Source organism: Balaenoptera physalus, assembly GCF_965194825.1.
Source record: "Balaenoptera physalus genome assembly, chromosome: 16".
Classification (NCBI taxonomy): Eukaryota; Metazoa; Chordata; class Mammalia; order Artiodactyla; family Balaenopteridae; genus Balaenoptera; species Balaenoptera physalus.
Genome location: NC_138898.1, coordinates 55,425,621 through 55,452,654, shown reverse-complemented (window position 1 = coordinate 55,452,654; position 27,034 = coordinate 55,425,621). Strand labels below are relative to the sequence as shown.

General features: G+C 54.5%; 2 protein-coding genes across 11 annotated transcripts in view; one reads left to right on the top strand and one right to left on the bottom strand.

Moving 5' to 3' along the window:
• The first annotated feature begins 216 nt into the window (after positions 1 to 216).
• On the top strand, positions 217 to 18,404 carry NAGPA (N-acetylglucosamine-1-phosphodiester alpha-N-acetylglucosaminidase). Of its 6 annotated transcripts, XM_082429286.1 has the most exons (15): positions 219 to 1,267; positions 1,357 to 1,815; positions 2,811 to 2,950; positions 3,929 to 4,037; positions 5,133 to 5,261; positions 5,744 to 5,949; positions 6,054 to 6,101; positions 7,147 to 7,275; positions 7,436 to 7,567; positions 7,653 to 7,716; positions 9,134 to 9,409; positions 11,804 to 11,939; positions 15,888 to 16,098; positions 16,645 to 16,816; positions 17,018 to 18,397. In XM_082429286.1, exons 1-11 carry the CDS (start codon positions 1,182 to 1,184, stop codon positions 9,342 to 9,344), a joined length of 1,713 nt encoding a protein of 570 aa, XP_082285412.1. In that variant the 5' UTR covers positions 219 to 1,181; the 3' UTR covers positions 9,345 to 9,409; positions 11,804 to 11,939; positions 15,888 to 16,098; positions 16,645 to 16,816; positions 17,018 to 18,397. The 6 variants fall into 6 exon arrangements, with proteins under 6 accessions (XP_082285415.1, XP_082285412.1, XP_082285410.1 ...); XM_082429289.1 differs by having other exon boundaries at positions 217 to 1,267; positions 9,221 to 9,409; positions 16,645 to 18,404; XM_082429284.1 differs by having other exon boundaries at positions 16,645 to 18,397.
• SEC14L5 (SEC14 like lipid binding 5) overlaps positions 16,344 to 27,034 on the bottom strand; it is a gene marked incomplete at its 3' end in the record, with an annotated part of 41,452 nt that continues 30,761 nt past the window's right edge. For 2 of the 5 annotated variants that reach the window (XM_082429282.1, XM_082429280.1), the window contains 4 exons: positions 25,183 to 25,317; positions 24,274 to 24,408; positions 23,584 to 23,811; positions 21,809 to 22,237 (listed from right to left, as the gene is read on the bottom strand). In XM_082429282.1, the coding sequence (XP_082285408.1) occupies positions 21,809 to 22,237; positions 23,584 to 23,811; positions 24,274 to 24,408; positions 25,183 to 25,317 (927 nt within the window). Of the gene's footprint in view, positions 19,769 to 21,808; positions 22,238 to 23,583; positions 23,812 to 24,273; positions 24,409 to 25,182; positions 25,318 to 27,034 lie in introns of those variants that run through there. The other 3 variants (XR_014254670.1, XM_082429281.1, XM_082429283.1) reach the window with 3 other exon arrangements.

Sequence of the window (27,034 nt, the reverse complement as noted above, 5' to 3'; positions counted from 1 at the left end):
AGGGAAAAGGAGCCCCAGCAGGCTAATGCCCTCAAAACTGTGTGTCCCAACCTGGAGGGTGTAGTGAGGAGTTTTATAGTAATGGTTCAAAGACGGTGTGATCAGCTCGTGGACATTCTTCTGACTGGTTGGTGGTGAGGTAAGTGGGAGTCAGCAACATCAACCCTCTGGTTCTAACCGGTCTGGAGTCTACATGCTGGTGGGCAGCATACTGTTAACTTCTCCCACCTGGTGGGGGTTTCAGTATCTGCAAAACAGCTCAAAGATATTATGTGTGTCCCTTGAGGAGGAACCAGGCCTTTGCCCCGAGGCTGCACTATTGTTTCTTGACTGCTCCTCCCTTATCTCCGCATCCCCTCCCTTCCCTGATTAGCAAATGTTTGAACTTGCCCTTTGGAACTCAGGGAAGGTCAAGGAGGCTGAATGAAACCTATTTCCTGTAGTCAAAAGAAATAGGGGACACAGAAAGGTTGTCGTGCCCAGGAGCCCCACAGGGTCCTGCTTGTTATCAGCAGTGGCTCAAAGAAAGACCTGAGTTCAAGCACTAACGGTGCTCACTGTGGAAAGAAAGGGGTTGGCCTGGCTCTGAGTACTTTTGGCACTGAAGGACAACTAGACTTGTGCCAGCGCCTGGGTGACCCATGCATTACAGTGGCACCAAAAGGCCACCTAACCCTGGACACTGCCTTGGGCGAGCTACAAAGGACGCTATGTGGACAACTGTCAACATTTGAACGTGACCTGTGGATTAGTTAATAGAACTCTATCAATGTGAAATGTCCTAATTTTACTTGACCTGTGCTTATGTAAGAAAATATTCTGTAGAGGATACAAAAAGTGTTTAGGTGAAGGCTCACGATGTCCATAGCTTGGTTGCAAATGGTTCCAAAAAAAAAAAAAGTCTATGAATAAAGCGCAAACGTTAACAATTGGTAAAGATAAGTAAAAAGTATACGAGAATTCTTTATACTACTTTTTTTAACTTTCCATAGACTTCAAATTACATCAACGTAAAAACTTCCCGCCACCCCAGCGCCCGCCCCTTCTAAAATAACATAGTAAATTACAGGAAGCGATCTCGGGATTTCCAAAAAAGTATAAGCAACTCAGAGCTAAAAGCTGCCACCATAAGTCCTGAGTCATGTGGGGTGGGCCCACGTGACCGGAGGCCCGAGTCCAATATGGCGGCCTCCATGGGTCGCTGCCTTCTCGTCTTCATTTCACTGCGCGGCTTCCTCGGTGAGGCGTACGGCGACCTCGGCTCGGGGTGAGTACAGCTGACGGGGGCAAGCCTCGTTGGGGGGGTTCCCCCAGACCCGGGCACAGCACTCCGAGCTCACGTCTGCCCCATCCCAGCAGGGCCTCCCGCGACGATGACTTGCTGCTGCCTTACTCCCGCGCGCGGGCGCGCTCTGCCCGGGACTGCACAAGGGTGCGCGCCGGCAGCCGCGAGCACGAGAGCTGGCCGCCGTCTCCCTCAAACCCTGGCGCCCGTGGTCCCGCCGTACGCATCTTCGTCTCGCACTTCACAGACCGCGCGGTGGCCGGCCACCTGACGCGGGCCGCCGAGCCCCTGCGCACCTTCTCGGTGCTGGAGCCCGGCGAGCCCGGCGGCTGCGCTTCAAGGCGCCGCGCCACCGTGGAGGAGACGGCGCGGGCGGCCGGCTGCAGCGTCGCCCAGAATGGCGGCTTCTTCCGCATGGACACGGGCGAGTGCCTGGGGAACGTTGTGAGCGACGGGCGGCGGGTGAGCAGCGCCGGGGGGCTGCAGAACGCGCAGTTCGGGATCCGCCGCGACGGGACCCTGGTCACCGGGTGAGGAGGCAGGGAGTCCCGTGACTGTCTAGGCCCTAGATTGTAGAGCAGAGGGCCTGAGAGTTGAGGTGTAGCCGTGCCGCCGTATTCAAGTCCCCTAACCAAACTGAGCCTCCGTTTTCTCATCTTCAGGATGGGGAAAGTAATGCCTTCCTTGTAGAGTTTATTCATTTTCCAGTATCGTGTAGCGCTTGCTTTGTGTCGGTCAATGTGCTGCGTACTGGGGATATAGCTGTGAAAAAGCAGTCTTTGGCCTTCAAAAAAGGACACTCCCCCCCCCCCATTACTAGGAAAAATAAACAAAACCCAGGGAGATAATTAAGTTATCTCAAATTATGTATGTGCAGTGAAGTAATGAACAGATTGAACAGATTGTAAATAGAGTGTTGAGTTTCGGGAAGGTGATCAGGAAAGACTTGTTTGAGGAGGTGACCTTTGAGTTGAGACATGAAAATTAATCACAAGTCAGCCAGAGTCAGAACTGGAGGAAGAGCATTGCAGTCAGAAGAAACAGCAAGCACTAAGGCTCAGAGGTGCAGAGGGGCTTGGTGTGTGTGAGGGACTGAAGGAAGGAGCAAAATGTCAGAGGAGGACAGGACCAACTTTGGTCATTTATTTATTTTGAATTTGGTCATTTAAAAGCTTGCTCTGACCCTGCTGGATACTAGGCTGGTTGGGCCGTAGTAGAAGCAAGGAGGCCAATTAAGAGGCTGTCGCAGGTATCAGATGGTAGTTTGGCTGGGGTGACGGCCTGAGAGATTGAGGGCCATAGGTGGACTTGTGATCTGTTGGGGATGGTTGTTTCTGTTAAATGAAGTGGAAATTGGGATGCGCGGACTGTTTGCAAAGATTGCTTCCAGGACCAGGCAGGTTCCTGGATATGAGGAGGAATCAAGTAGCCAGGCGGTGGGGCGGGCGGGGGTAGTGGGGGGGGGAGGGCACTACCTGCAGCTGCCACTGCTTTTGACTGAATCTCATGCCTTCCCTGTGTCCAGGTACCTGTCTGAAGAGGAGGTGCTGGACACTGAGAATCCATTTGTGCAGCTGCTGAGCGGGGTCGTGTGGCTGATTCGCAATGGAAGCATCTACATTAACGAGAGTCAGGCTGCTGAGTGCGATGAGACACAGGAGACAGGTGGGGGAGGGGCAGTGAGTATGATGAGGTGTGGGTGGTGAGTGGGGGTGTTGGCAACAAGCCTCTTGAAAACCAGGACCGGTGGGGTGGTGGGGGAAGTCTTTCAACAAGTACTATTCTAGGTATTGGGGATCAGTGGGGATTAAAGCAGATAAGATCCCTGCTTTGTGGAATATATAAGAAAGGAAATAGATATAAATATACTGAAAAGAAGTGGTAAGTACTAAGAAAGAAAAGTTGGAGGAAAGGAGCTATGGACAAGAGAATAGAGAAGTGTTCCTAAGATGTCTGTGGACCAGCAGCATCAGCATCACCGAGGAGCCTGTTATAAATGCAAAACTTCAGCCCCTACCCCTGTGCCTCAACACTACAGAATCAGAATCCCTGGGGGTGAGGCCCAAGAGTGTGTGTTCTAAGGAGCCCCCTGTGTGATTCTGATTGACATTCGATTTTGAGAACCACTGGGATATGGAATACTGGGACAGGGAAGGTTCCCCATGGCCCTGATGTGGAAATGGGCTGTTTTAGACTGTGCAGTCAGGGAAGGCCTCATGGAGGAGGTGACTTAGATCAGAAGGCGCAAGCCATGGGAAGAGCTGGGGAGAAGTGCAGTCCAGCCAGAAGTAGAAAGTGGCTGCAGGGTGTTCAGAGGGGTGGGCCCCCAGGAGATGAGGTAGAAGAAGCAGGCTAAGGAGGTCATGCCAGGCCTTGGTAAGGCATTTGGATTTTGTTCTAAGGACAGTGGAGGCCGTTGGAGCGTTTTCGCCTGGAGTTTGATCTTGGTTTACATTGAAGAACAGCCCTTTGGCTACTCTGTGGAGACTGACTGGGGCGGGGCATGGGAAGGGAGATGTTGCATGCATAGACCTGGAGGTGGAGAGTGGTGTCTCTGTGGAGAGGGACTGGCAGGAAGTGGCAGGCAGAGCTTAGTAGGCCTCCTGAAGGGCCAGGTGATCAGCCAGGCTGCCTCTCCTTCAGGTTCCTTCAGCAAATTTGTGAACGTGATGTCAGCCAGGACAGCCGTGGGCCACGACCGGGAGGGGCAGCTGGTGCTCTTCCATGTGGACGGGCAGACGGAGCAGCGGGGGTGAGTGCTGTGAGCCAGGGCCTCTAGGCCTGGGCTGAGTCCTGCTCTGAGGAACTTCTGCCCACCAGCAGCTGCCCTTCTGACCTCCAGCTGTTCCCTGGGGATGTTCGCACCCATCTGTTCCCTGTCTTCCCACAGGCAGAGGATCCCTAGATCTGTCCCACTTCCAAGAACTCATCATCTTCCACACACTTGCTCTCAGTCTTGCCAACTTAGGGCCTCATCTCTCCTGAGCTCTGATTGGGTGAAAGGAAATTATCACAAAGTTAGCTGGGAGTAGACTTCGGTTCCAGTCCTAGCTTGGCCATCTGCTGGCTCTGTGGCCATAGACAAGTCATTTGATCTCTCTGAGCTGCTGTTTTCTCCTCTGTAAAGTGAGTGTGCTAGTCTGCTGTTGCTGTGTAACAAATTAGCACAGGCAGCACTGATTTGTTAGATCAAAGCTCTGTAGGTCAGGAGTCAGTGGGTGGGGGGGGCCCAACTGAGTTCTCTGTTCAGGGTGCCCCATAGACAAAATCCAGCTGTTGGCCAGGCAGGGTGCTTATCTGGAGCTTCTGGGGAAGAATCCTCTTCCCAGCTCATTCAGGTTGTTGGCAGAATACAGTTCCTTGGAGTTGTAGGACTGAGGTATTTGTGTCATTGCTGGCTGGGGGCCTCTCCACTCATGAGGCTGCCCACATTCCCCCTTCTGTATATACCCTCCTCTTGTACATCTTCAAGCTGCAAAAGGTGTGTCAAATCCATCTAATCCCCTTGTATTTCCAATCTCTCTCACTTCCTTTTCTGCCTCAGCCATAGAAAGCTCTCTGCTTTTAAGGGCTCCTGTGATTCCATTGGGGCCACCCAGATAATCCAGGACAGTGTGCCCATTTGCAGACAGCTGTGCCATGTATCATAACATGATCAGGAGAGTGATCTCTTGTTACAGTCATAGCTTCCCGGGATTGGGACAGGACACCTTTGGCGGGGCACTTAGAAATTTGCCTGCCATAGCGGGTGTGTGATACTGTTCACTGTGGAAAGTAAGATGCATTAACCCAGAATTGCCACATTAACGGCTGTGGCAAGGTCAGTAGCACTGGTCTTGTGCCGCAGCATTAACCTGTGGGAGATGGCGGAGTTCCTGCTGAAACAGAACGTGGTCAATGCCATCAACCTGGACGGAGGGGGCTCTGCCACCTTCGTGCTCAACGGGACCTTGGCCAGTTACCCGTCCGATCGCTGGTAAGCATACGAGAGCCCCCTTGTTGAGGTCCAAGGCCAAGCTTGTCCCCGACTGTCTCATTCGACAAATATCGAGTACCTACTCTGTGCCCAGCTCTGGGGATTCAGCAGAGAGCAGGAGGAGCCAAGACCCCTGCTTCTCGCTGCTTACAGGAAGTATATGTAGTGTACCAACACTGCCCAGGCCGATGGAAGGGGGTGATTGGTCAGGAAAGACCTGAGGATAGTGAAGCATGAGCTGAGATCTGGAGGATGAGGGGCTAGATGGGCGTGGGAGAGCCTTCTGGGCATAGAAGAGCATGTGCAAAGGCCCTGGGGTGGAAGGGATTGTTGGGGGTGGGAAGAACCTGTAAAAGGCTGGAGAAGGGATAATGAAGAGAGGCAGGGAAAGGCAGCCCTCAGGGGCTGCAGTGGGGGGGTTTGAGGGGTTGCTGGGGTGGCCAGCACTTCATCCTCTCTTCACACTCCTGTTTCCTCTGCAGCCAGGACAACATGTGGCGCTGTCCTCGCCGCGTGTCCACCGTGGTGTGTGTGCACGAGCCCCGCTGCCAGCCGTCTGACTGCAACGGCCACGGGACTTGCGTGGAGGGGCGCTGCCAGTGCACAGGGCGCTTCTGGCGGGGCGCTGCCTGCAGCGAGCTGGACTGTGGCCCCGCCAACTGCAGCCAGCATGGGCTCTGCACGGAGAGTGAGTGGGGCTCTTTGGGAGGCAGCTCCAGCCCGGGCTCCCCGCTCTCACTGCCCCAGCCCTGCCCGGGCCCTCACCTGACCTTCTCGGTCTTGTCTTGGCAGCCGGCTGCCGCTGCGAAGCTGGATGGACAGGGTCCAACTGCAGTGAAGGTAAAAGCCACCAGGCCAGCCTCCTCCCTGGCCCCCCGGGCACACGGGAGAGGGTGAGCCTGGCAGCTGCGAGCCTCAGCTGCCTTTATCCCTGCCCCCTGGTCTGCAAATCGCTTCCCTCTTGTCTCATGCTTTTGCCTCACGTGTAAATCACTGTATTAGTGTCCTGGGGCTGCTGCGACAGATTCCGCCAACTCAGGCTTAAAACACTACTTTATTCTCTCACAGTTCTGGAGGCCGGAACTCCATAATCAAGGGGTCATTAGGGCTGCACTGGCACTGAAAGGTCTGGGGGAGGGTCCTTCCTGCCTCTTCCAGCTTCTGGGGGCACCATGCATTCCTGGGCTGGTGGCTGCATCACCCCCATCTCTGCCTCTGACTTCACAGGCACAGCCTTCTCCCCTGTCTGTCTCCAGTCTCCCGCTCTGTCCTCTTACAAGGACCCCAGGCCACTGGACTTGGGTCCACCTTAAGTGCAGGATGTTTTCATTTCAAGATTCTTAACTTAATTGCATCTGCAAAGACGCTATTTTCAAATAAGCTCACATTCACAGGTTCTGGAGATTAGAACATATCTTTGGGAGGACACAGCTCAACGCACTTTTAACCCTCCATAGCTTAAACCCTTAGTGGCTTTCTTTGGCTCTGAGTGAAAAATTTGAACTCCTCAGCATGACCTGCCAGGCCCTGGGGGCTCCAGCCACGCCCTGCTCTCCAAGCCTCAATGTCAGGTCCTCAGAGGCCTCCCCACCCCACCTCCTCAGTGCTTTGCTGCTGCCACACTCGGTCCCGTCCCTCCAGCGTGTGTCCTCCCTTGTCCTTTGACACCTGTTTTCTGGCTTGCTGGCTGCCTGCCCTCCATGAGACCACAGCCTCGGGGCCTGCCACGTACCAACTTCTCCAGAACTATCTGTTGGAAGAACATGTGAACCTACAGGGCCACTTGGGGCAAGAGAGATGCGTTTGCAATCCCGTTGGCCTCAGCCTGGGGTGGGGTTGGGGGGCAGGACCAGATTTTGCAAAGGCCCTGCTTCCCCCATCCCAGCGTGCACCAACGGCTCCTTCGGGGAGGACTGTGCCAAGAAGTGTCAGTGTCATAATGGAGCCACCTGTGACCCAGTTCGGGGGACCTGCGCCTGTCCCCCTGGCTTCACTGGAGACATCTGTGTGCAGGGTAAGCTGGAAGGGGCCCCTGACTCAGCCAGGAGAGAGCCCTGCCCAGGGGATGCTTCTGCATCAGCTCAGCTCAGCACACCCCTGGGCCCATCCGGCAGTGCAGAGAGAGGCCCTGCCACCGAGGCCTCCACCTCTGTCCTCCTGGCTCCTCCCTGCAGAGTGTCCCCTTGGCTGGTACGGGCCAGGCTGCCAGAGCCCTTGCAAGTGTGAGCACCAGTGTCCCTGCGACCCCCAGACCGGCAACTGCAGCCTCGCCTGGTCACGCACCTTGAACAGCATCCTCTCCCGAGGTACGGCCCCTCCCAGGCTCCCCGGGGACAGTATGGGGCAGACCTCTCCTCTCCCAACCTTCAGCCTCTCCCTGGCATCTTGCAGTGAAACAGTGTCTCCCGCCACCCGAGGACACCCTGCGGGCAGGAGAACTCTCCCTTTTCACCAGGTAGGTGCTTTTCTGGGAGCTGCTGCAGGGGTGGGAGGAATCCCCCCTCCCTCTGCCTTCGAGGCGTGGCCTCCGCTCAGGGCCTGGGCAGGGCTAGGAAGTGGCAACTGGGCACCAGATGACAATTCTCTGACATAAGCACAGGGAGAGTCCTAGGTGATGCTCGCAGCCACCTGTGCTGTCCAGGGAGATGCTAAGAAGGACCCTGGCCACCACCCCAGTGGAATCTAGGGGGCACGGTGTGGGCTTTTTTCTCAGCTTCCGGTGCAAGAAGCACGAGGCCCTGAGCAGTTCATGTCCTTTCTCTGACACCTGGGGGTGTCATCCCTCGTGTTGGGTCTTTATTTTCTAGTGCAGGGGGTCTTCAACTTGACCTCCAGGGGAGTGTATTAAAAGAGAGAGCTGGGTTCAAGAACCAATGCTGTTGGTCTGGGAGCCCCACTTGGAGAACCTCTCTTCTCATGGTTCTCACGTCCCATAGCCCCCTGGGTGCCCTGCCCAGCCCCATCCCCTCAAAGTGGGAAGCAGGTGTAGGTGTGAATGAAAAGCCCCTTGGCCTTGTCCTGGAGGCAGCACCTGGGAGCTCATCACAAATGCAGATCCCAGATCCCTCCTGGAGGTCCTGACCCTGTGAGTCGGGTGGGGCCTGGAGGAAAATCCTGAAAGTGTGCTGGGAAATGCAGCGGAGCAGGGACAGTGGTTCCCGGGAGCCCTGCACCCCAAGCTCAGGCTCCTCGGGTGTGAGACCACGTGGTCCTGCAGTGAGGGAAGGGGAGCCATGGGGTGCTGAGGGGCACGGCTGCAGGCCCTGCTGCCCGAGCCGTCTGCTTTTGCGTTGAGGGCTTCAGACAAAGACTCGCGTGAAGGAAAAAAGATCACTGAAGGACCCCACCCGTCCCCGCCAGCTCCCTGCCTTGGAGGAAGGGGTGCGGGTCCTCCCTGCTCTGTGTGCTTTGAGGACCCTGGAGAGAACCCAGCCTCTGTTGTCAACATCCCCGGAAGCACAGAATGCAAACTGCTGCCTCCTGGGGCAGATTAGGTCCCCAGCTGAATTATATGTGGCCTGTACCCATTGAGATTAACACTTATTAGCAACATCTGAAACTCAGTAACGTTCACGTAAAAGTCTTCTTTTTTCCACAGCTGCTCTTGAAATATCAGGAGATGTGGCCGCACCGGCTTTAGTCCCACATAACAGCTGTCCCCGCTGCTCCCGAACATGCGTGGAGTGTGCCCCCCACCCCACCAGGCCCGTTTGTTCCTGGACAGTTCCTGTGTGGTCCCTGGAGGCCCCTGACCCTGTGCCCCTGTTCTGGGAGGAGGAGCCAAGTGAAGGGAGGGAGGGAGCCCCTCCAGCACATCCCCAGCCCGAATCGCCCAACAGTGTCCCCGTTCGGGGTTTCTCTCTTGCCCCCAGGACCACCTGGCTGGCCATCACCTTGGCCCTGGTTTTCCTTCTGCTGATCAGCACGGTGGCAAACGTGTCCTTATTCCTCGGCTCAAGGGCAGCGAGGAGCCGGCACCTGGATGGGGCCTATGTGTACCACCCACTGCAGGAGATGAACGGGGAGCTCCCAGCTGCTGAGAAGGAGCCAGCAGGTGACACCTGTAACCCCTTCAAGGACTGAAGCCTCTAGCTGCCTGTCACGACCTGTTCTGGAGGCTCGTTTCCATGAGCTCTGGCTTCTGCAGGGTAAGTTCCAAGGCCTCTGACCATCTGGGTGGTCTCGACCCACGTGCCAAGCCAGGCTTCTGACAGCACCTGTGCCTCAGCCCCTCACCTGGCCGCCTGCCGTGGCACATGCAGCCCTAGCAATACAGCGCGCCCTGGAGAGACTCTGCCTCCTTCCCCGCCTGCCTGTGCCTGCTGTTCACGAGGCCTGTCCCCCAAGGGCCTGCCCCGCTGCTGCCAAAGAGCCTCCGGCCTCCGGGGGCAGGGGCTGCTGCCAGTGGAACTCATGATGACCGAACCGTGGCCAAGTGGCAGGGTCCAGCCAGCCCCCTCGGATGGGGTGAAGAGACTATGGCCACATCAGGGGACCCTTTTTCACAGACCTCATCACCGAACTTGCCAACTAGAATTCTATTTCCTGTCATGGGCAGCTCCTTAAAGGGAAGAGGGGTGAAATCATGTTTACAGGCTCTCTATTTTGTCCTGCCACCCAGAGGGTTTTTCTACCACTTGAATAAATTGATACAATAAAAGGACCCCTGGAGCGGCATCCGAATGCGGAGTCGTGGAATTGAGGGACCATTAGATTTTGACAGGTGGGGCTGCTTAACCTGAGTCAGGGGCATGTCCAGCTCCCTTATCTATTTTGTTTAATCCAGGGGTTCTCACTTTAAAGTGTACTCGAATCACCTGGAAGAGCTCGCTAAAAATGCAGATTCTGGCCTGGGCTGGAGCCTGAGAGTCTGCAGGTCTCACTGAGCTCCCAGGTGATGGCTGCAGGTGTCTGGACCACATTTTGAAAGAGGAAAGTTTAGTCCGCACCATGTTTTAGTAGAATTTAAATTAGTTACCAACGCTTAAAAGTCAAGAGATTAACTCCAGTTCTCTGGTTTCTCTTTTTTTTAATAAATATATTCATTTATTTATATTTGGCAGCGTTGGATCTTCGTTGCTGCGCACGGGCTTTCTCTTGTTGCGGCAAGCGGGGGCTACGCTTTGTTGTGGTGCGCGGGCTTTTTCACTGCAGTGGCTTCTCTTGTTGCGGAGCACGGGCTCTAGGCACGTGGGCTCAGTAGTTGTGGCTCACGGGCTCTAGAGCGCAGGCTCAGTAGTTGTGACGCACGGGCTTAGTTGCTCCGCGGCATGTGAGATCTTCCCAGACCAGGGCTTGAACCCATGTCCCCTGCATTGGCAGGCGGACTCTTAACCCCTGCACCACGAGGGAAGTCCTCTGGTTTCTCTTTAAAAGAAAGAGCGAGCTCGAAGCCCCAGCTGATGCCCTCCTGCCGCAGCAAGGAGGCAATGACTTGTCCGAGCTGAGAATGGCGGGTGCGGTCTGGATCTGTCCTCTCCAGCTCAGAACAGCCCCGGCAGCTGGCTTCCCTCGCCTGTGACCTGCATCCCTGCGAGTATTAGAGTTTGTAACTTGTGGCCTCGAAGGGTCTTTAGGAAGTGCCTGGAGACACCCTGCCCCATGAATATATATCACACTGTGTGCTTAGAAGCTTTGGGGGGAGGGGAGGTGGGGGAGGTGCTGCTGTTTCCAGCAGGTCCTCAAATAGATCCAGGCATGTGATGGACTGAATGTTTGCATCCCCCCAAGGTTTGTATGTTGAAGCCCTAACTCCCAATGTGATGGTATTTGGAGGTGGGGCCTTTGGTTTAATTAAATTAGGCTTAGATGAGGTCATGAGGGTGGTGCCCTTATAAGAAGAGGAGGAGGGCTTCCCTGGTGGCGCAGTGGTTGAGAATCTGCCTGCCAATGCAGGGGACACGGGTTCGAGCCCTGGTCTGGGAAGATCCCACATGCCGCGGAGCAACTAGGCCTGAGAGCCACAGCTACTGAGCCTGTGCATCTGGAGCTTGTGCTCCGCAACAAGAGAGGCCGCGACAGTGAGAGGCCCGTGCACCGCGATGAAGAGTGGCCCCCGCTTGCCACAACTAGAGAAAGCCCTCGCACAGAAACAAAGACCCAACACAGCCAAAAATAAATAAATAAATATTAAAAAAAAAAAAAGAGAGGAGAGCACCATCTCCGCGTGCACACAAAAGGACAACGCTGTGAGAACACACGGTGAGAGGATGGCCGTCTACAAGCCAGGAAGCGGGCCCTCACCAAGAGTGGAATCTGCGAGCACCTTGATCTTGGACTGTAACTTAGCGGTTACCTAGTGCTGTGCAGAAAACGAGCCCAGAACTGGTGGCTTTAAACAACCAGTCATTGCTTCTCATGAAAAATAATTGTTTCTTGTGCTTCTAAGGTCAGCTGGCTGATTCTGTTGATCTGGGCTAGGATCAGTGAGTCCAGCTGGGCTCACTTATGTGCCTGCCATCAGCTAATGGGCCAGCTGGGGCCTGGTCTGGGGTGGCCACAGCTGAGGACATAGCTCTGGTCCGCGTGGTGTCATCCTCCAGGAGGCTGGCTCAGGCTTGGGATGAACGTGGAGATGGGGATCCAGCGAGAGATGTGAAGCCTCTTGAAGCTTCACCCCTTGATGAAAAGCTGCAAAGGAACATGAATGCAGGAGGCTGACTGAACCCATCACTGCAGGTGAGCTACTGTAACACGGGTCTAGTTTCACTTTAGAAAGGAAGTATTCAGTTCAGAGAAGTGAAATGTCACAGGCCAGCTCCCAGCCTCCAGGTTCCTGCAGGGATGCATCTGTGGGTCTGTATGTCTTTGTCTCCCCTGGAGACAGGGTGTGGAGAGCTGCCGTGCCAGCCTGCGACATTCCCTACAGGGAACAGGACGTTTGGGTCCTACAGTAGGTGCCACAGGCTAGGGTCTGTCGGTGTCCTGGGGCACATCTCATCAAGCACCTAGTGGACCCATCAGCCCACAGCCCACAATACCCACCACCAAGCCACCAAAAGTTCTCCCTTCTCACTCAGCCCCTGTCCTGAGTTTGTGACCAGGTTGGAGGAAGGAGGGGAGTGGCTTTCACAGCATGTCCAGGAACTTGACCGCCACTTGTCCAAAGATCCAGGAGAATGCTACAGGTTTTTATTCCTCCTTCCAGAAATATAAACAACCAAGTTCACGTGTTCCTCCAGGGACCTTGGGTTTCATCTCCACCTGGAAGTTTAGTTTTATATTTTGCTTTTATTTACTTATTTTTTGGCCACGCTGTGTGGCATGCAGGATCTTAGTTCCCTGACCAGGGATTGAACTCATGCCCACTGCAGCGGCAGCGCAGAGTCCTAACCACTGGACTACCAGGGAAGTCCCATATTTTGCTTTCTTTTAATGAACCCCTGGGCTGCTTTGATGTTTTGCCGCCAGTGTTCAGGGGTAGGAAATAGTTTCAAGAGCTCAGGCAAGTTCCCAGGCACCTTAGAATCGATTTGGCATATTCCTAAGACAGCTCCCAAGCCTGGCTGCGGGTCTGAATGTATTCCCCCAGAATGACCCACTGAATCAGAATCTCAGGGGCGGGAGTTAGAGGGTCAGGGAATCTACAGGGAGCACCCCCGGGGGTCCTGAGGCAGCAGGCTGTGGAAACCCTTGTCTTGAAGGGTCTGACGTCCACTGAGGGCATCTTTGTTCTCAGCTGTGCTGGCAGCTGGCTGGAGAGCTACAGTGCTGGGCACAGGCCTAGTGGACTCCAGGCCAGAGAGCACAGCAGTAGCCGGGGAGGGTCCATTGTGGCGTGCCTGAGGGTCCCTAGGACACTCTGAGCCATGTGAGTCCTGCCCACATTCGCCCTCCCTGGGGCCCTTGGATTTTTAAAAAATTTGTCACAAGCAGGTATCTATCTTTTTAAATTTTATTTATTTAAATTTTTTTTTTTTTTTGGCCAGGCTGTGCAGCTTGCAGGATCTTAGTTCCCCGACCAGGGATTGAACCCAGGCCACAGCAGTGAAAGTGCTGAGTCCTAACCACTGGGCCACCGGGGAAGACCCACTGGTATCTATCTTTGCCCAGCATCCAGTCTGTCTTCTTTCAGTAACTTCCCTTCTTAGGCTGGGTCCCCTGGGAGCAGAACCTGACACTAGGATGTGAGGGCAAGTAGTTTATTTGGGAGGCGACCCCAGGAAGCCCTGCTGGGGGACAGAAAAGTGAGTCTGGGAAGGGAAGGCAGCCCGTACATGGTGCCTGAGTGAGCAGCTCCCACTGTGGGCGGCCAGGCTCAACCCCTGGGACCTTTGGGGGGTGGAGAGAACACCTCGGAGTTGGCCACCTGCTCACAGGGAACCGGGGGTGTTTATCAGCCTGCATTCATTCATCAGGTTGAGAACTGCTCTTGGGGGTTAACTCCCTGGCACTTCCAGTCTGCCCTTCTCAGGGACGGGGGGATGCTCCAGCCACGAGAGGTAGCCATCAGAGAGAGAGTTGCAGGTTCATATATCCAAATGTCCTCTGCCCAGGGAAGGTGGGCAGGGCATCGAGAGCCACAGCCGAGAGCCTCCCTCATGTTGCCTTTTGGTAATACCTCTCCCCCAGTCTCCATCCTTGTGGTTTGGCTGGCACTGTCACCTCCCTCCAAGTCCCAGGTGGTCTCAGTGGATGGGTCAGAGATAGGCATCTGTCCAAATCGGCCAATCAGAGCCCACCCTGGAACTTCTGCTGGAAGTGGGGGTGAGAAACTCTGCCAGGATTGTCCAGCATCCAGGGTGTGGGCCACATGGAGGAGAGTGATGCCAATATGGAGAAGAACCCAACCAAGAAAGGGGGATGTTTGATCCCCTGGATCCAGCTGTACCTGAAGCATTCTTGGACTTCCCAATTACATGGACCAGTAAATCCCCATTTTGCTTGAGAGAGTTTGTGTTGGATTTTGGGGTCTTTGGCAACCCCAAGAATCTGAAACTCATGACATGCCACCCCAGCAGGGGCACATTTTGGACTCGGGAATTTGCAGAGCTTAGATGGGACATGGAGCAGGAGGCAAAATAGTGTCTGAAATTCCAGTACCTACCTGTGGTGTTCGGGGAACACCTGTGACACGAATATACAGGAGCCTCAGTCATCGGTACTGCTGGTCGGGGGTTAATATGTACTAGTTATGGCAGTGCAAGTGTCCTTTCCCCACCCCATGGGAGTGATGGAAGACTCCCGGGCACAGAATGTGTACTAGAAGTCCTGGGGGCCTGACTTGGAACGCCAAGAGTTCTGTGTGTTGGGCAGTTGCCATGGTGACATGTGTCTCAGCTGCTGCGCTGCTCCTTATCTAATTTTAGTATCTGGAAAGACCCCAGAAAAAGATTCCAATCCTGGGGTCAACGGGTGGGCTCAGGGGCACTGAAATGGAAACGGGATTCAAGTGTGATGCCACAGCTTTCATTGGATTCTCGAAGGGTCTGTGTCCTGGCTCCAGGACTCTTAGGGGTTTCAAATTGTGCCTTTTGGGGACCCGCATTTCTCAGCAGTGCCTTGGTGGGCGCTGAAGGGAGGGGAGGGGAAATGGGCTGGGGAGAAGTTTGAGAGCCACCCCATGCCTTTCCTTCCTGCTCTTTCCAGCTCCTTCCAGGCTCTGCCCAAACTCCCACAAGAGCTGCTTGCACCCTGAGACCCGCCTCCTTTGCAGAGGCCCCCTGGCCTCGGAGGGAGAATTGGTCCCAGAGGAAGCCTCTGGGCCACAGGGAGGCTGTGTGTGTTGTGTTCTGCCCTCTCTGGACCGAAACCCCAAGGGGCCTCCCAGATGTCAGCAGTGGGACCTGACCCCAGCTCGCCTGCCGCAGGGAGCTCTTCGCCACAGAACAGCCATGGCGGCTGGCTGTTCTGAGAGCCCCTGCTCAACAGCTCCTGGGCAACCAGTGGAAAAGCAGCAGCTGATTGCTTCCTCTCGGGTGTGGGGGGGAGGGGATGGGGGGCGCCTAACGCAGCCACAGGAACCGCACCTCCTCTGCTCCCCCGACAGCCCTTGGCCTCCTGCTCCAAAACAAGGGACCCTTCCAGTGGTTAGGACTCAGCGCTTTCACTGCTGGGGCCCCGGGTTCAATCCCTGGTTGGGGAGCTAAGATCCTGCAAGCTACACGGCTGCGGCCAAAAAGGGAATCCCACGATGCCTGTGACACCTTACTCCGTGTCCCAGGGGAGCTCGCAGGAAGGACAGGGGCCACCCCAGACAGGCCCCCGCCCCCTCCTGATGTCAGGACTTGGCTGTCCTCTGATGCAACTCTGGGACTTGGGTAAAACCCAGGGGAGAGGGCAGAGCAGCCCAGGAAGATGCACCGCAGGGCCCTCACCTTCACCTGGATACCTGGCAAGTAGAATCCAGGAGCCCACTCCCAAGACTCGGTGTTGGCAGTGATGAGTGGGGCCTAGAGGCCCACATTTAATACACTGAAAACTGCACGTGTGTCTGTTCATGGACTGTATGCATATGTGGTGGGTTGAATAGTGTCGCCCCAGAATTCGTGTCCACCCAGGACCTCAGAATGTGACCTTACATGGAAGCAGCATTCTTGCCAGTGTGATTGGTTAAGGGTCTTGAGATGAAATCATCCTGGATTTAATGGGCCCTAAATCCAATGACTGGGTGTCCTTATATAACAGGAGACACAAAGAGGTGACGGCCAGGTAAAGACAGAGGCAGAGACTGGAGTGATGTGGCCACAAGCCAAGGAACACCAGGAGCCTCCAGAGGCTGGAAGAGGCAGGAAGGATCCCCCCCTAAAGCCTTAGGAGGGAACACAACCCTACCAACACCTTCATCTCAGACTTCTGCCCTCCGGACTGTGAGGGAATCAATTTCTACTGTTTGAAGGTACAACTTTGTGGTAATTTGGTACGGCAACCCTAGGAAACTAATACACTATATTTGTGCTTTATATGTTAAAAACGTGATTTTTTTGTGCTCCCCTCTTCCCCCCAAGAACCAATCTGCAGCCCCTTGAGGGTGTTGTCACCCCTGTTGAACACGCTCTTCAGTCTTTTAAACAACAGCTGAGTAATTCTTGAACAAACCCAGGGAAACCTCCAGGGTTCTAGGAAGTGGACAACAGAGGTATATCCAAATCTAAAACGTTTAATGCTTCTGGTTGGAGCAAACGGTCAGGTGAACAAGAAACATCGTGTTTTCCTGGCTGAAACAGACTGTGTGATCAGTTCATTTTACAGGGGGGAGAAATTCCAGACGCAGGGTAGGAAAAAAAGTCTCAACCCGTGGGGGGAACATTCTGTAGCTTGCTGAGGGAAACACCACTTGAAATGATGCTCTTACAGATGAGTGGATGTGCCCAGAGAACACAAGCAGTTTCTAAAAAGGGAAAGTCAGAGGTAACTAGTATCCCAATCTCCCACTTTTCTCCAGATGCACAGTGTGTAAAACAGTGACGGCTGTCCTCACAGTAAGTCTGGAGTCTTTGGATGAGAAGCATTAAATAATCAGAATAACCACTGACTCTTATCAAGAACTTTCCATGTGCTAGGCTGAGGACTTCACAGCCACTCTTGTTTCATCCCACTACAACCCACTGAATGAGGTAGGCACTGCTATCCCTATTTTACAGATAAGGATATTTAGGCAAAGAGAGGTTAAGTCACCTGCTGGAGGTCACACGGCTAGTGAAAGGATGGCTGGGGCTTGAACCCCACTTTGTCGAGATTTTACGACCCAGGCTCCTAAACCCAGTGCCTGGGCAGGTCCTATTGCTAATGGGCCATTTCTGTCCTGGCCACAATAGGTTAATGAACAAGATGGAGAAAGAAACCAAGCCAAGGAGCTTCCAGCCCTGGGGTCTGGGGAAATTTAGAAGCCAAGAGCTTGGCAGCGCTTCCTTGGATTTTTAGCCCCAAGCCTCCCAAAGGTAAGAAGAGTGGCTACTGATTGATGATGCTCCAACATGGGCCCCAGGGACCTCCAGCACAGAAGAACAACAGCAGATGCCACTGTGGTCACCTGCTGCTCCTGTGGCCCAGCTCCCTTTGTCCATTGGGTGACTAGCCCTCCCCTACTCCACTGTTGGCTTCTGGAGGGAATGTCGATCACAGGACCCCCAGCCTCTTGGCCAGTATGTCCACAAGAGTGAGCACGTGACTTGCCCAGGGCCAGTCAGAGCCTTCTCTGGGATTTGAGATGGAAAGAGTCTCTTTCTGGCTTAGAGATTGAGAGCCCTGTGGTTGTAGGCTAGGGGCTGCTGGCAGCCACCTTCCCCTGCAGGTGGAGGAGAGGACAGGCCAGCATGCAAAGTGATGCAGAACCAAGAGGCCTGGGTGAGGCTAAGGATCAGCACATGAGCCTGAGGACACTGGGCTCCTGGATGCAGCCGTACCTGGAGCAAGCAAGCACCACCCTCGGCCATCCCAGTTACAGGAGCCAGGGAATTCCCTTTGTTGCTTAAACGTGTTTGAGCTGGGGCTTTCCCGAGGGAGGGAGGAGAGCAAGCTCTCAAAAAGAGAGGGCTGAGGCTCCTTATCGCTGCTGCTAAGTCTGGACGGCTGATAGCCGACCTTCCTCTCTGGAATCAGCAGATGCATGTACCACTTGTCAAAAGCCACTTATAACCTCAAGTGAAGGAAAGGCTTCTCCATCCTTCACTGGGGGCTAGTCCTAGACACTAAGTGTGCGGGGAGTGCCAGGGCAGCTTACCCCAAAATGCTTCTAGTTTGTAGAGACAAGCTAGAAATTCACCTAAAGATAGTTGAAAATACCGCAGATTGCTCCCAGCGATAAACGCCTGGTGACATGGGAGCAATTAGTTTTAAGAATGTCTCCAATCTTCCTCCCTCTCTCCCTCATGCATGTACACATACACCTTAATGCAGGATGCAGAGTTTGGGATTTTGTTCCTATATCTGAGAAGTGAACTGAAAACCTTAAGGGTGGGCAAGGCTCCCTCTCTGCGGGGAGAAGGGGTTCTCTGAGGATGGCTCCTTCCCTCTACTCCAGGTATGGGGTTGAGGGTGGCATGGAAGTAGGTCCTTGCCCCGTCATGCCGAGCTTGCATGGAGGTGACATCCCCGTGGTTGTGAACTCACCCCTTGGGCAAGGTCCAGCGACTCTGGGTGTCAGCCAGAGACAACCCCAACTGTAAGCAAAGCTGTGAGATGAAAGTAACGCTGAGTCTCTCGCCCCAGACTGTGGAGCTATTTCAGTGAAGTCCCTCCCAGGCAGATAATGCAAGTGAGTGATGTGGGCTAGGGGTGGGTTGATAGAGAGGGGTGGGGGCTGGGGTGGCCCCATCCAGGGGCGCAGCTGTGTTGTCTTTACACAGCAATAGTGGCTCTGTTTGGCCAACACTCCTATATGCCTAAGTGAAGCTGTAAATCCTGATTTCTGTGTGAAATGCCCCAATTTTTAAACCTTTTGTTTAGGCAAAAAACAAAAACACTAAAAGCAGGCCAGATCAGACTGCAGGCTGCCAGTAGTGACCTCTGACCTGTTGCCTTTTTGCAGGCCCAGGAAATGAAAGGAGAAATGTCCTCAGACCCCAAGGAGACCCACACCCCTCCCATGCAGGAACTTGGGGAAAGTCTTTCAATATTGGAGCTGGTTCTGGGGGTCAGATTTGCCCCAGGGCAGCTGCAGCAAAGTCATAGCCCTCACCCCACAGGGGAGTCCTGATGACACATTGAGAGCCTGGATCCAGCCTTACCTGAAGTAAGTCCTCCTACACTGGCCAGTTATATGCACCCATGAATGGTCACCCTTTTTTGTTTAAGCCACTGGGAGGTGACTTACAACCAAAAAAGTTACAATTAAACAGATTCCCAGGAGAGAAAGGGACCTCCAGAGAGTATAAAGATAGCCAGAGCTGCTTTATCACTGCCTGGAACTCAGCAGAAAAGCTGGGCCTTCCCACCCTCTTCAGGTCAGGGGTGGTCAGGGTTAGGCCTGCCCAGTGATGTGCTGGGAAAATGAATTTCAAGTCCAGGGTAGGCGGCTCCCCCACAAAGTGGAGCCTGTAACTCATATAACTGCTCACCAGCATATCCTGGGACCCAGGGCATCGCTACGGGTTTAGATGCTATGGTGAACACCCAACATTCCTGCTTCTTATGGGGGGAACCCCAATAGTCTTAGAAGGCCCCTGAGAAAGGAGGCTACCCCAGGGAAGCAGAGCCAGAGGTGGCGGGGGTGGGGGGCACTGAGCCTGATGACATCCCTGAGCCCCCAAACCTGAACGTGGTTAGCCCACCCCTTGGCTTTTCGTACGCGAAGCCCCATCGGAGATGATTCTGTTCTCACCACTTCAAGAGCCCACGGGGCTCCAGCCAACCCGACTTTGGCTATGTCCATATCCAGGGCTGCAGCCCACACGGTCCCAGGCCTCGTGGATACTTGTGGATGTGGGAGGCGAGCAGGCTGCCCCGCAGGGCTCGGTCCTGACTATCTGGAGACCAGGGAGCTGCTGTGGGACTGGCTGGAGGAGGAGGTGGTGCTGCTGAGCTGGGAGAAGCGGCTGCTGCAGGATTCCAGGCTGGACATGGAGCCCCTGGGGAGGGAGCACACAAAGGTTGCCTTCTGGTGGTGACACAGGCCTGGGTGCAAATGAGGCCCCAGGGCCCTTTCCACAAGGCTGGTAACCGCCCCAGGCACAGAGGGCAAGTGCAGAGGGAAAAGTAAGTGAAGCTGTGATGAGAAACGAAGCCCAGTCCATTTCCCTGCACCCCCTTCCCCGCAAGAAGAGCCCAGCCTTCCACCTACCATTCAGGGGCTTCCCTGACCCGGGGGCCTAGCATGGCCCAGAGGGGACCCCGTTATCTCCAGCCTCCCCTCTCCGCCTCCTTTCAGCTCCTCTGACACCTGCCTCCCATCTTGGGGCCTTGTGTGTCTGCACCTGCTGCCAGAAGCCTTTTTCTCCTGCCCAATTTGTCCAGTCAGATCCCACTCCAGACTACGGAGCAGCACTGTCCAGGAGACCTTTCTCCTATGACAAATAACAGATGTCCCATATCTGCGCCGTCCAACACGGCTGCCATTGGCCACATGGGGCTGCTGGGCATTCTAGATGTGGCTAGTGTGAACAGGAACCAAACTTTTAATTTTATTTAGTTCTAATCGCTATGTTTAAATTGTTACCTTTGGCTAGGAGCTACTGGGTTGGAGAGTGCAGCCTTAGGGCCCAGCTACTCAAAGCGTGGTCTGGGGACCAGCAGCACCAGCGTCTCCTGGAGCTTGTTGGAGCTGCAGATTCTCAGGCCCGCCCCAGAGCTGCACAATCAGAGTCTGCATCTTGACGAGCCCTCCAGGTGATCGTGTGCACACTGCCTAGATCTCAACTCCAATGTCACTTCTCAGACACCTCCCCCACACCCCCGCACCCCTGCCCACCCTGTGCCAGGCCTGGTCCTGGGCTCTGACAGCGCCCTATGTTAAGGCCTCTAGCACCTCCTGGAGTGTGACCCTGAGCAAGGACCCCAGGCTGGAATAACTTCATGGCATCTATCGGTGCTCGGGTGTGGTTACGTGGTCTCCTGCTCCATGATGGAAGACCCTATCTGTCTGGTCCCCCCCAGGGCCACTGGTTGCCCACTGAGAGCAGCCTTGAACTGGTTCTCTCTTGACACTACTGAAGGTCAGGGCAGCAAGGTTCCACCACACTGACCAGACAAGACAGGCTGGCAAGCAGCGTCTGGCCCACCCCTCAGCCTCCACCTGCCCTTCCGAAGGCAGCAGCCCCCAGATGCAGGTGTCTGTGTGTCTGAGTCCCTCTGGACCTCAGTCTCTCTCTCCCACACTGAGCCCCAATGGCCAAAACAGGCTGCTTCCCAAAGGGAATCACCACCCTCTGACACCCTGTTGGGTCTCCCTTTGGAGTAAAGATGCTGGCCCAGCATTTCTTTTCTTTTTTGGGGGGGTGGTGTGCTTACGGCTTGTGGGATCTTAGTTCCCCGACCAAGGATTGAACCCACATCCTCGGCAGTGAAAGCGCGGAGTCCTAACCACTGGACCGCCAGGGAATTCCCAGGTCCAGCATTTCCTGTGCCATCTGCATGTGCCCCTAGGATCCCTGGAGCTCTGCCTTGCATATGGGTCCAGACTCAATGCCCTCTTGGAGCCTCAAATTTACTCATTGGTAAAGAATTTAAAGCGTCATTTTTAGAAGGAAACTACACAGATATATCACGAAGCAGGATGCAAGATCACACTTGTTTTTAAAAGATAAAACACAAGGTCTGGAAGAAACCACTATTGAGTGCTTACTGTATGCTCAGGTGAAGGGCAGGCTTTCCCCAACCATCTCTTCCTCAGGACAACCCCATGACGTAGGGGCTCCTATTTAACAGTTGGGGCTCAGAGAACTAAAGTGACTTGCCTGAGGTCACAGAGCAACCAGGAAGTGCTGGAGGTCTTAACCACTACACTTCCCTGTCCCTCTGACAGCAACACTTGGAGAGAGTCGTCTGTGAGGCATTATTCTAGAATGTTCTAGAGCAGTCCAAACCCAGTTTTATGGAATTCTAGGAGTGAGGGGAGGTACAAATAGGAGGGCTTAGGCTCCCCTTCTCCCCCCACCAATCAATCTGGTATGTTAGGCTTCTGTCCATCGTTTCATTTGAAGGGAAGGTTCTGCAGCTGAGGCTGAAGCAGCATAGTGATCTGATGGCTCATGAAAAGGTGCTGAGCCACTGGCAAGTTTAACAACACCCATGCCAGGGCCCCACCCCTGGAGAAGCTTGAGGGCAAGTAGAGGAGGTGAATCCAGTGTCCCTAGCCCAGAAGAAAGTGGCCTCAGGTGTGCTGTGGGCCTGGCCTGGAGGGGAGTCCGGGGCCCCTCGTACCTGAAGTCCTCAGACGCCAGCACCTCGTAGTAGTAGAGGAGTTTGCACCTGGGGCCAGGGCTGTGCAGGGCCATCAGGACATCCTCCACGCCCGGGAGGCTGCAGGCCATGTGGCCAGGGGCGCTGTGCATTTGCCACTGGAGCAGGTAGACGCCAGGCCACTGGGTCACGTGGGAGCCCTGAAACACAGCAGCCACACGCCTGAGGCCCTGGTCCACCAGGAGACAGGAGCCCCTTTCTAAACCAGTCCACCAGCAAACCCTTCCTTTTGGGGTGTCCCAAAGCCACCTTTGCTTCCCCTCTGCTGTTACCCCATATCCCTGGCAATTGAGAGCCTTCCTCTTAATCGGGATGGGGGGTGGGGGTCGAGGCCTAGGGGGTGCGCCTATAGGACAACAGAGGTGTGGTTTGGTTAAACACCTGGATTTTGTTGGGCTCTTGTCCTGCCGAGTGGGATTTACAAATTGAGACCTGGAAAGGGAGCTTAAATGTGCTTAGAGTTTGTTGAGGGCAGAGGGACAGCAAGAAAGGAGGGTGTTAGTTTTTATAAGAAGAGCAACTTTGAAAAAGGGCTGGGATGTTCAGTGGGACCCTGGGGGTGGGGGTGCTGGTGTATGATGTGACAGCTGTCTGCTCAATTCCCTTAGGAAGCCTCCAGTAAGATCTGCACTGCTCGCCAGTGCGTGCATGTGTGCGTGTGTGTTTGAGGCCGGTGATGTTTGACCTGCAAGCACCGGCCTCATGGAGAATGTGGGGGTCAGCAGGGGTGGCTCATGTTCTGGTGACACGTCCGAGTGCTGTTCCCAGACCTACAGATTCTCTGCTGCCTGGGTTCTGAAAACTTGTGCATAAGGAATCACGGTGAGAGGTGAGGGATACAGACACCAGGCCCCACGCCCAGAGGTTCTGAGCCGGCCCTCCTGCTGTGGGCCCCAGCAACCTGCATCTTTGACAAGAGTCTCGGGATTCTGAGGATGGGGTCCTGCCAGAATCTGTCTTTCTCCCCAACTGTCCCGCAGGGTCTCTGAGGGCAGAGACCAGGTCCAGTTTGTCCATTGCTGTATCCCCAGAACCCAGCGCACAGTGGACACTCAGTCCTGAGTGATGAATGAATAAATGAACCAAAAAACAGAACCTGGGGACTTCCCTGGTGGCGCAGTGGTTAAGAATCCACCTGCCAGTGCAGGGGACACGGGTTCGATCCCTGGTCCGGGAAGATCCCACATGCCTCAGAGCAACTAAGCCCGTGCGCCACAACTACTGAGCCTGCGCTCTAGAGCCTGCGAGCCACAGCTAATGAAGCCCATGCGCCCTAGAGCCTGCACACTGCAACTACTGAAGCCCACGCACTCTAGGGCCCGTGCTCCGCAACAAGAGAAGCCACCACAATGAGAAGCCCGCGCACCGCAACGGAGGAGTAGCCCCCACTCGCCGCAACTAGAGACAAGCCGCGCACAGCAACGAACACCCAACACGGGCAAAAAAATAAATACATAAATAAATTAAAAAAAAAAAAACACAGAACCTGGATGCTCTCCCCTTCCCGGCAGATGAGGGGGGCCTCCACACGGCTGTAATCTGCACCCAGGGCCCAGCCTTTGTCTGTCAGCTGCCCGCCAGCCCTGGCCCCAGGCTCCCGGGGGCCTGGCTTGGGCGCCTGCTTGGTGTGGTACAGACTGAACATCACGTCCCCTTGCAGGATGTCAAAGTCCCAGGTGATGACTGACTCCCTCTCCAGAATCTCCACTGTGACCTACGTGGGGACAGGTGACAGGTGAGGTCTGAACGTCCAGTCTGGCGGGGGCTGGGGTGGGGAAGTGGGCTGCAGGGGTGTGGGTGCCCACCCCAGTCTCCATTCCCTCAGCCCTGACCCCAAGTCCAAGAATTGCTCTGGACAAACAGACCCACCTCTGTCTGAAATGCCCGGTAGGATCCACCCTGAAGCAGGGTGACCCACAGCCAATGACTGACTGATGTGAGGGTACAAAAGCCTGGCCCCCAGCCATGCTCTCCTCGTGGATCAGGCTGGGCTAGACGGTGGCTGAAACCGGCTCTTGGCTTAGCTTCTGCCCCCGCCCTCCTTACAGGTTTCTCCTGAGCCCTCAGCCTCTGCAAATCACTGGCACAAGAACCCTCGTCTCAGACCCCACTTCGGGGTCCCTGACCTAAGATGACACCCAGCCCAGCAGGCCCTCCCAGGCCAGGACCCCGGCACCTCATGCGGGGCCGCACGGAGCACACTGGCCGCCTGGTAGGTCTGTCTCCACTGCCGCAGCTGATCTCTGTGTTCCTGATCCTCTTCCGTCAGATAGAGGGACTTAGGGACCAGCCCTCCTTCAGGGACGTTACACTGGGGGACAAAGACACCAGAGACAGTCAGGGCCCAGCCAGGCCTGGCTGACCCACAGAAAGGTGCTCTGTGACCCCTGAAGCCACACTTATAACATGCATACATATTCTGACCATTGGGGAGGCCTGGGTAAGCTTGGCAAAATTCCTAGGAAACGTCTCTCTTTACCCTGAAATCATGAAAGCTTGCTGTTTGAGATTTCTGTTGGAGAAAGGAAAAGGCCTGCCCTCCCACAGTCATGAGATAGGGTCACCCCTGCCTATCATCTCACCCCCCAGGGCAGGCAATAAAAGTGGTCTGGGGGGAAAAAGGGGGTCTGGGGCCGCCTCCCCTGGAAGCAGTTTCCTGATCATCGCCTGCCATGAAGCTGTGGGTTAGGGATAAGTCCCTTTGGGTACACCAGCTCTGGGGTTCAGGCCGCTGGGACATTTGAATCCCCTCCCCTTGCAGCAGAGGGTGCAAAGCCAGCAGCTAAACTCTAACTGCTGCCTAGCAACGTCCTGGATGGGAATACAGAGGGGTAAGCCTTTGCCTGGCCTGGTCTCTGAGCTTTTGGGAAACTTCTGTTTCGCTCACTATGTATGAAAGAACGAAGGTCAGGCCCCTCCTTCAGAGAGGACAAGCTCTGCCCCAAAGAGCCAGCAAGGCCCTCCCCAGGTCAGAGCACAAACAAAGGGCCTGCCCTCCTCCCGCCTCCTTCCATCGGCAGCCCTGCCTCTCCCAGGCCACAGACCCTCCCCGTGCCCATAAGCACAGGGCCCGCTGGGGCCTTACCAGGCACTCTCCCCCGAGGAAGTCAGGGATCACTTCTTTGTCCAGGTAGTCGACAAGGCCTCCAGGGCCCTGATAATTGCTGCCGCTGTAGATGAGGAACTTCTGTCTGGTGTTCTCATTGATGAAGGGGCTGATCTGAGAGGGGGAGATGAGGCAAGATGGAACATGGTCTTTTTTTTTAATTGAAGTGAAATTCACAGAACATAGAGTTAACCATTTTAAAGTGAACAATTCGATGGCTTTTAGTTCTTTCACTATGTTGGGCAACCATCACCTCGAATTCCAAGACGTTTTCATCCCCCCAAAAGGAAACCTCAGACCCGTTAGCAGTCACTCCCTTTTCCTTTCCCCTCAGCCCCTGGAAACCACCGATATGCTTTTTTTTTTTTTTTTTTTTGGCCTGTTCTGGAGATTTCATAGAAATGGGATGACACAACATGTGGCCTTTTGTGACTGGCTTCTTTCACTGAGCGTCATGTTTTCAAGGTTCAACCACGTTGTGGCATGAGTCAGAACTCCCTTGTCACCTAGAGATTGTCATACTGAGTGAAGTAAGAGAGAAAGACAAATATATCACTTGTATGTGGAATCTAAAAATGTGGTACAGATGAACTTATTTACAAAACAGAAGCAGAGTCACAGATGTAGAAAACAAACTTATGGTTACGAAGGGGGAAATGGTGGGGGAGGGATAAATTGGGAGATTGGGATTGACATATACACACTACTATATTTAAAATAGATAACTAATAAGAACCTACTGTATAGCACAGGGAACTCTACTCAATACTCTGTAAAGACCTATATGGGAAAAGAATCTAAAAAAGAGTGGATATACGTATATGTACAACTGATTCACTTTGCTGTACAGCAGAAACTAACACAACACTGTAAATCAACTATATTCCGATAAAAATTAATTAAAAACATAAAAAAGAAAACAAAAGAACTCCCTTTTCATGGCTGAATAATATTCCATTGTGTGGATGACCATGTTTTGTTTATCCCAGATTGAAAGTATTTCAACACCAAGCTCTAAGCTGCACATCAATCTGGTTTTTCATGGCATCCCAATACTGGGGTGGTGTCTGACTCAGGAAATAGTTGGGGAAGGAAGGAAGGAAGGAAGGGAGGGAGGGAGGCGGGAGGGAGGGAGGAAGGCACTTAGCACAGTAGAGCACAAGCCAATTCAGCAAGGAATGCCACAGGCAAAAGATCATTTAGGGGACTTCCCTGGTGGTGCAGTGGGTAAGACTCCGTGCTCCCAATGCAGGGGGCCTGGGCTCAATCCCTGGTCGGGGAACTAGATTCCACATGCATGCTGCAACTGAGAAGTCTGCATGCCGCAACTAAACATGCTGCAACAAAGACCCCGTGTGCTGCAGCTGAGACCCGGTGCAGCCTAAACAAATAAATATTTTAAAAAAATCATTTGGGAACTAGAAATCCCACCTGCGTGGGTCACACTCCTTCAGCCCCCACCCCGGGAGGTGGTCCCTGTGGGCCTCAGCAACCTGGCTCTGTGCACTGGCTTTCATCTGGTGTGGGCAGTGGGGGAAGGGGGGCGGGGGCAGCAGGAGATGGGAAGTGGGTGCGTCTTCCCCGCTCCCTCCCTGCTCCAGTGCCCCTGGCAGCCGCCACCCTCACCTGCTGCAGCTCTCTCAGGGCTCCGGTAACAAGGACATTCCCTCCTCGTGTCCCTCCAGCCCTGGGGTAGTCAGGGCTTATGGCAGCGGCCAGCCTCTGGGGCCTCCCCATCCTGCCCACACCCCTGCGAGGAGTTCTGTTGTGTCACACCCCCACTGGAGTCACCTGGGTGAATCTGCTTCTGTCCAGGACCCCGACCGACTGG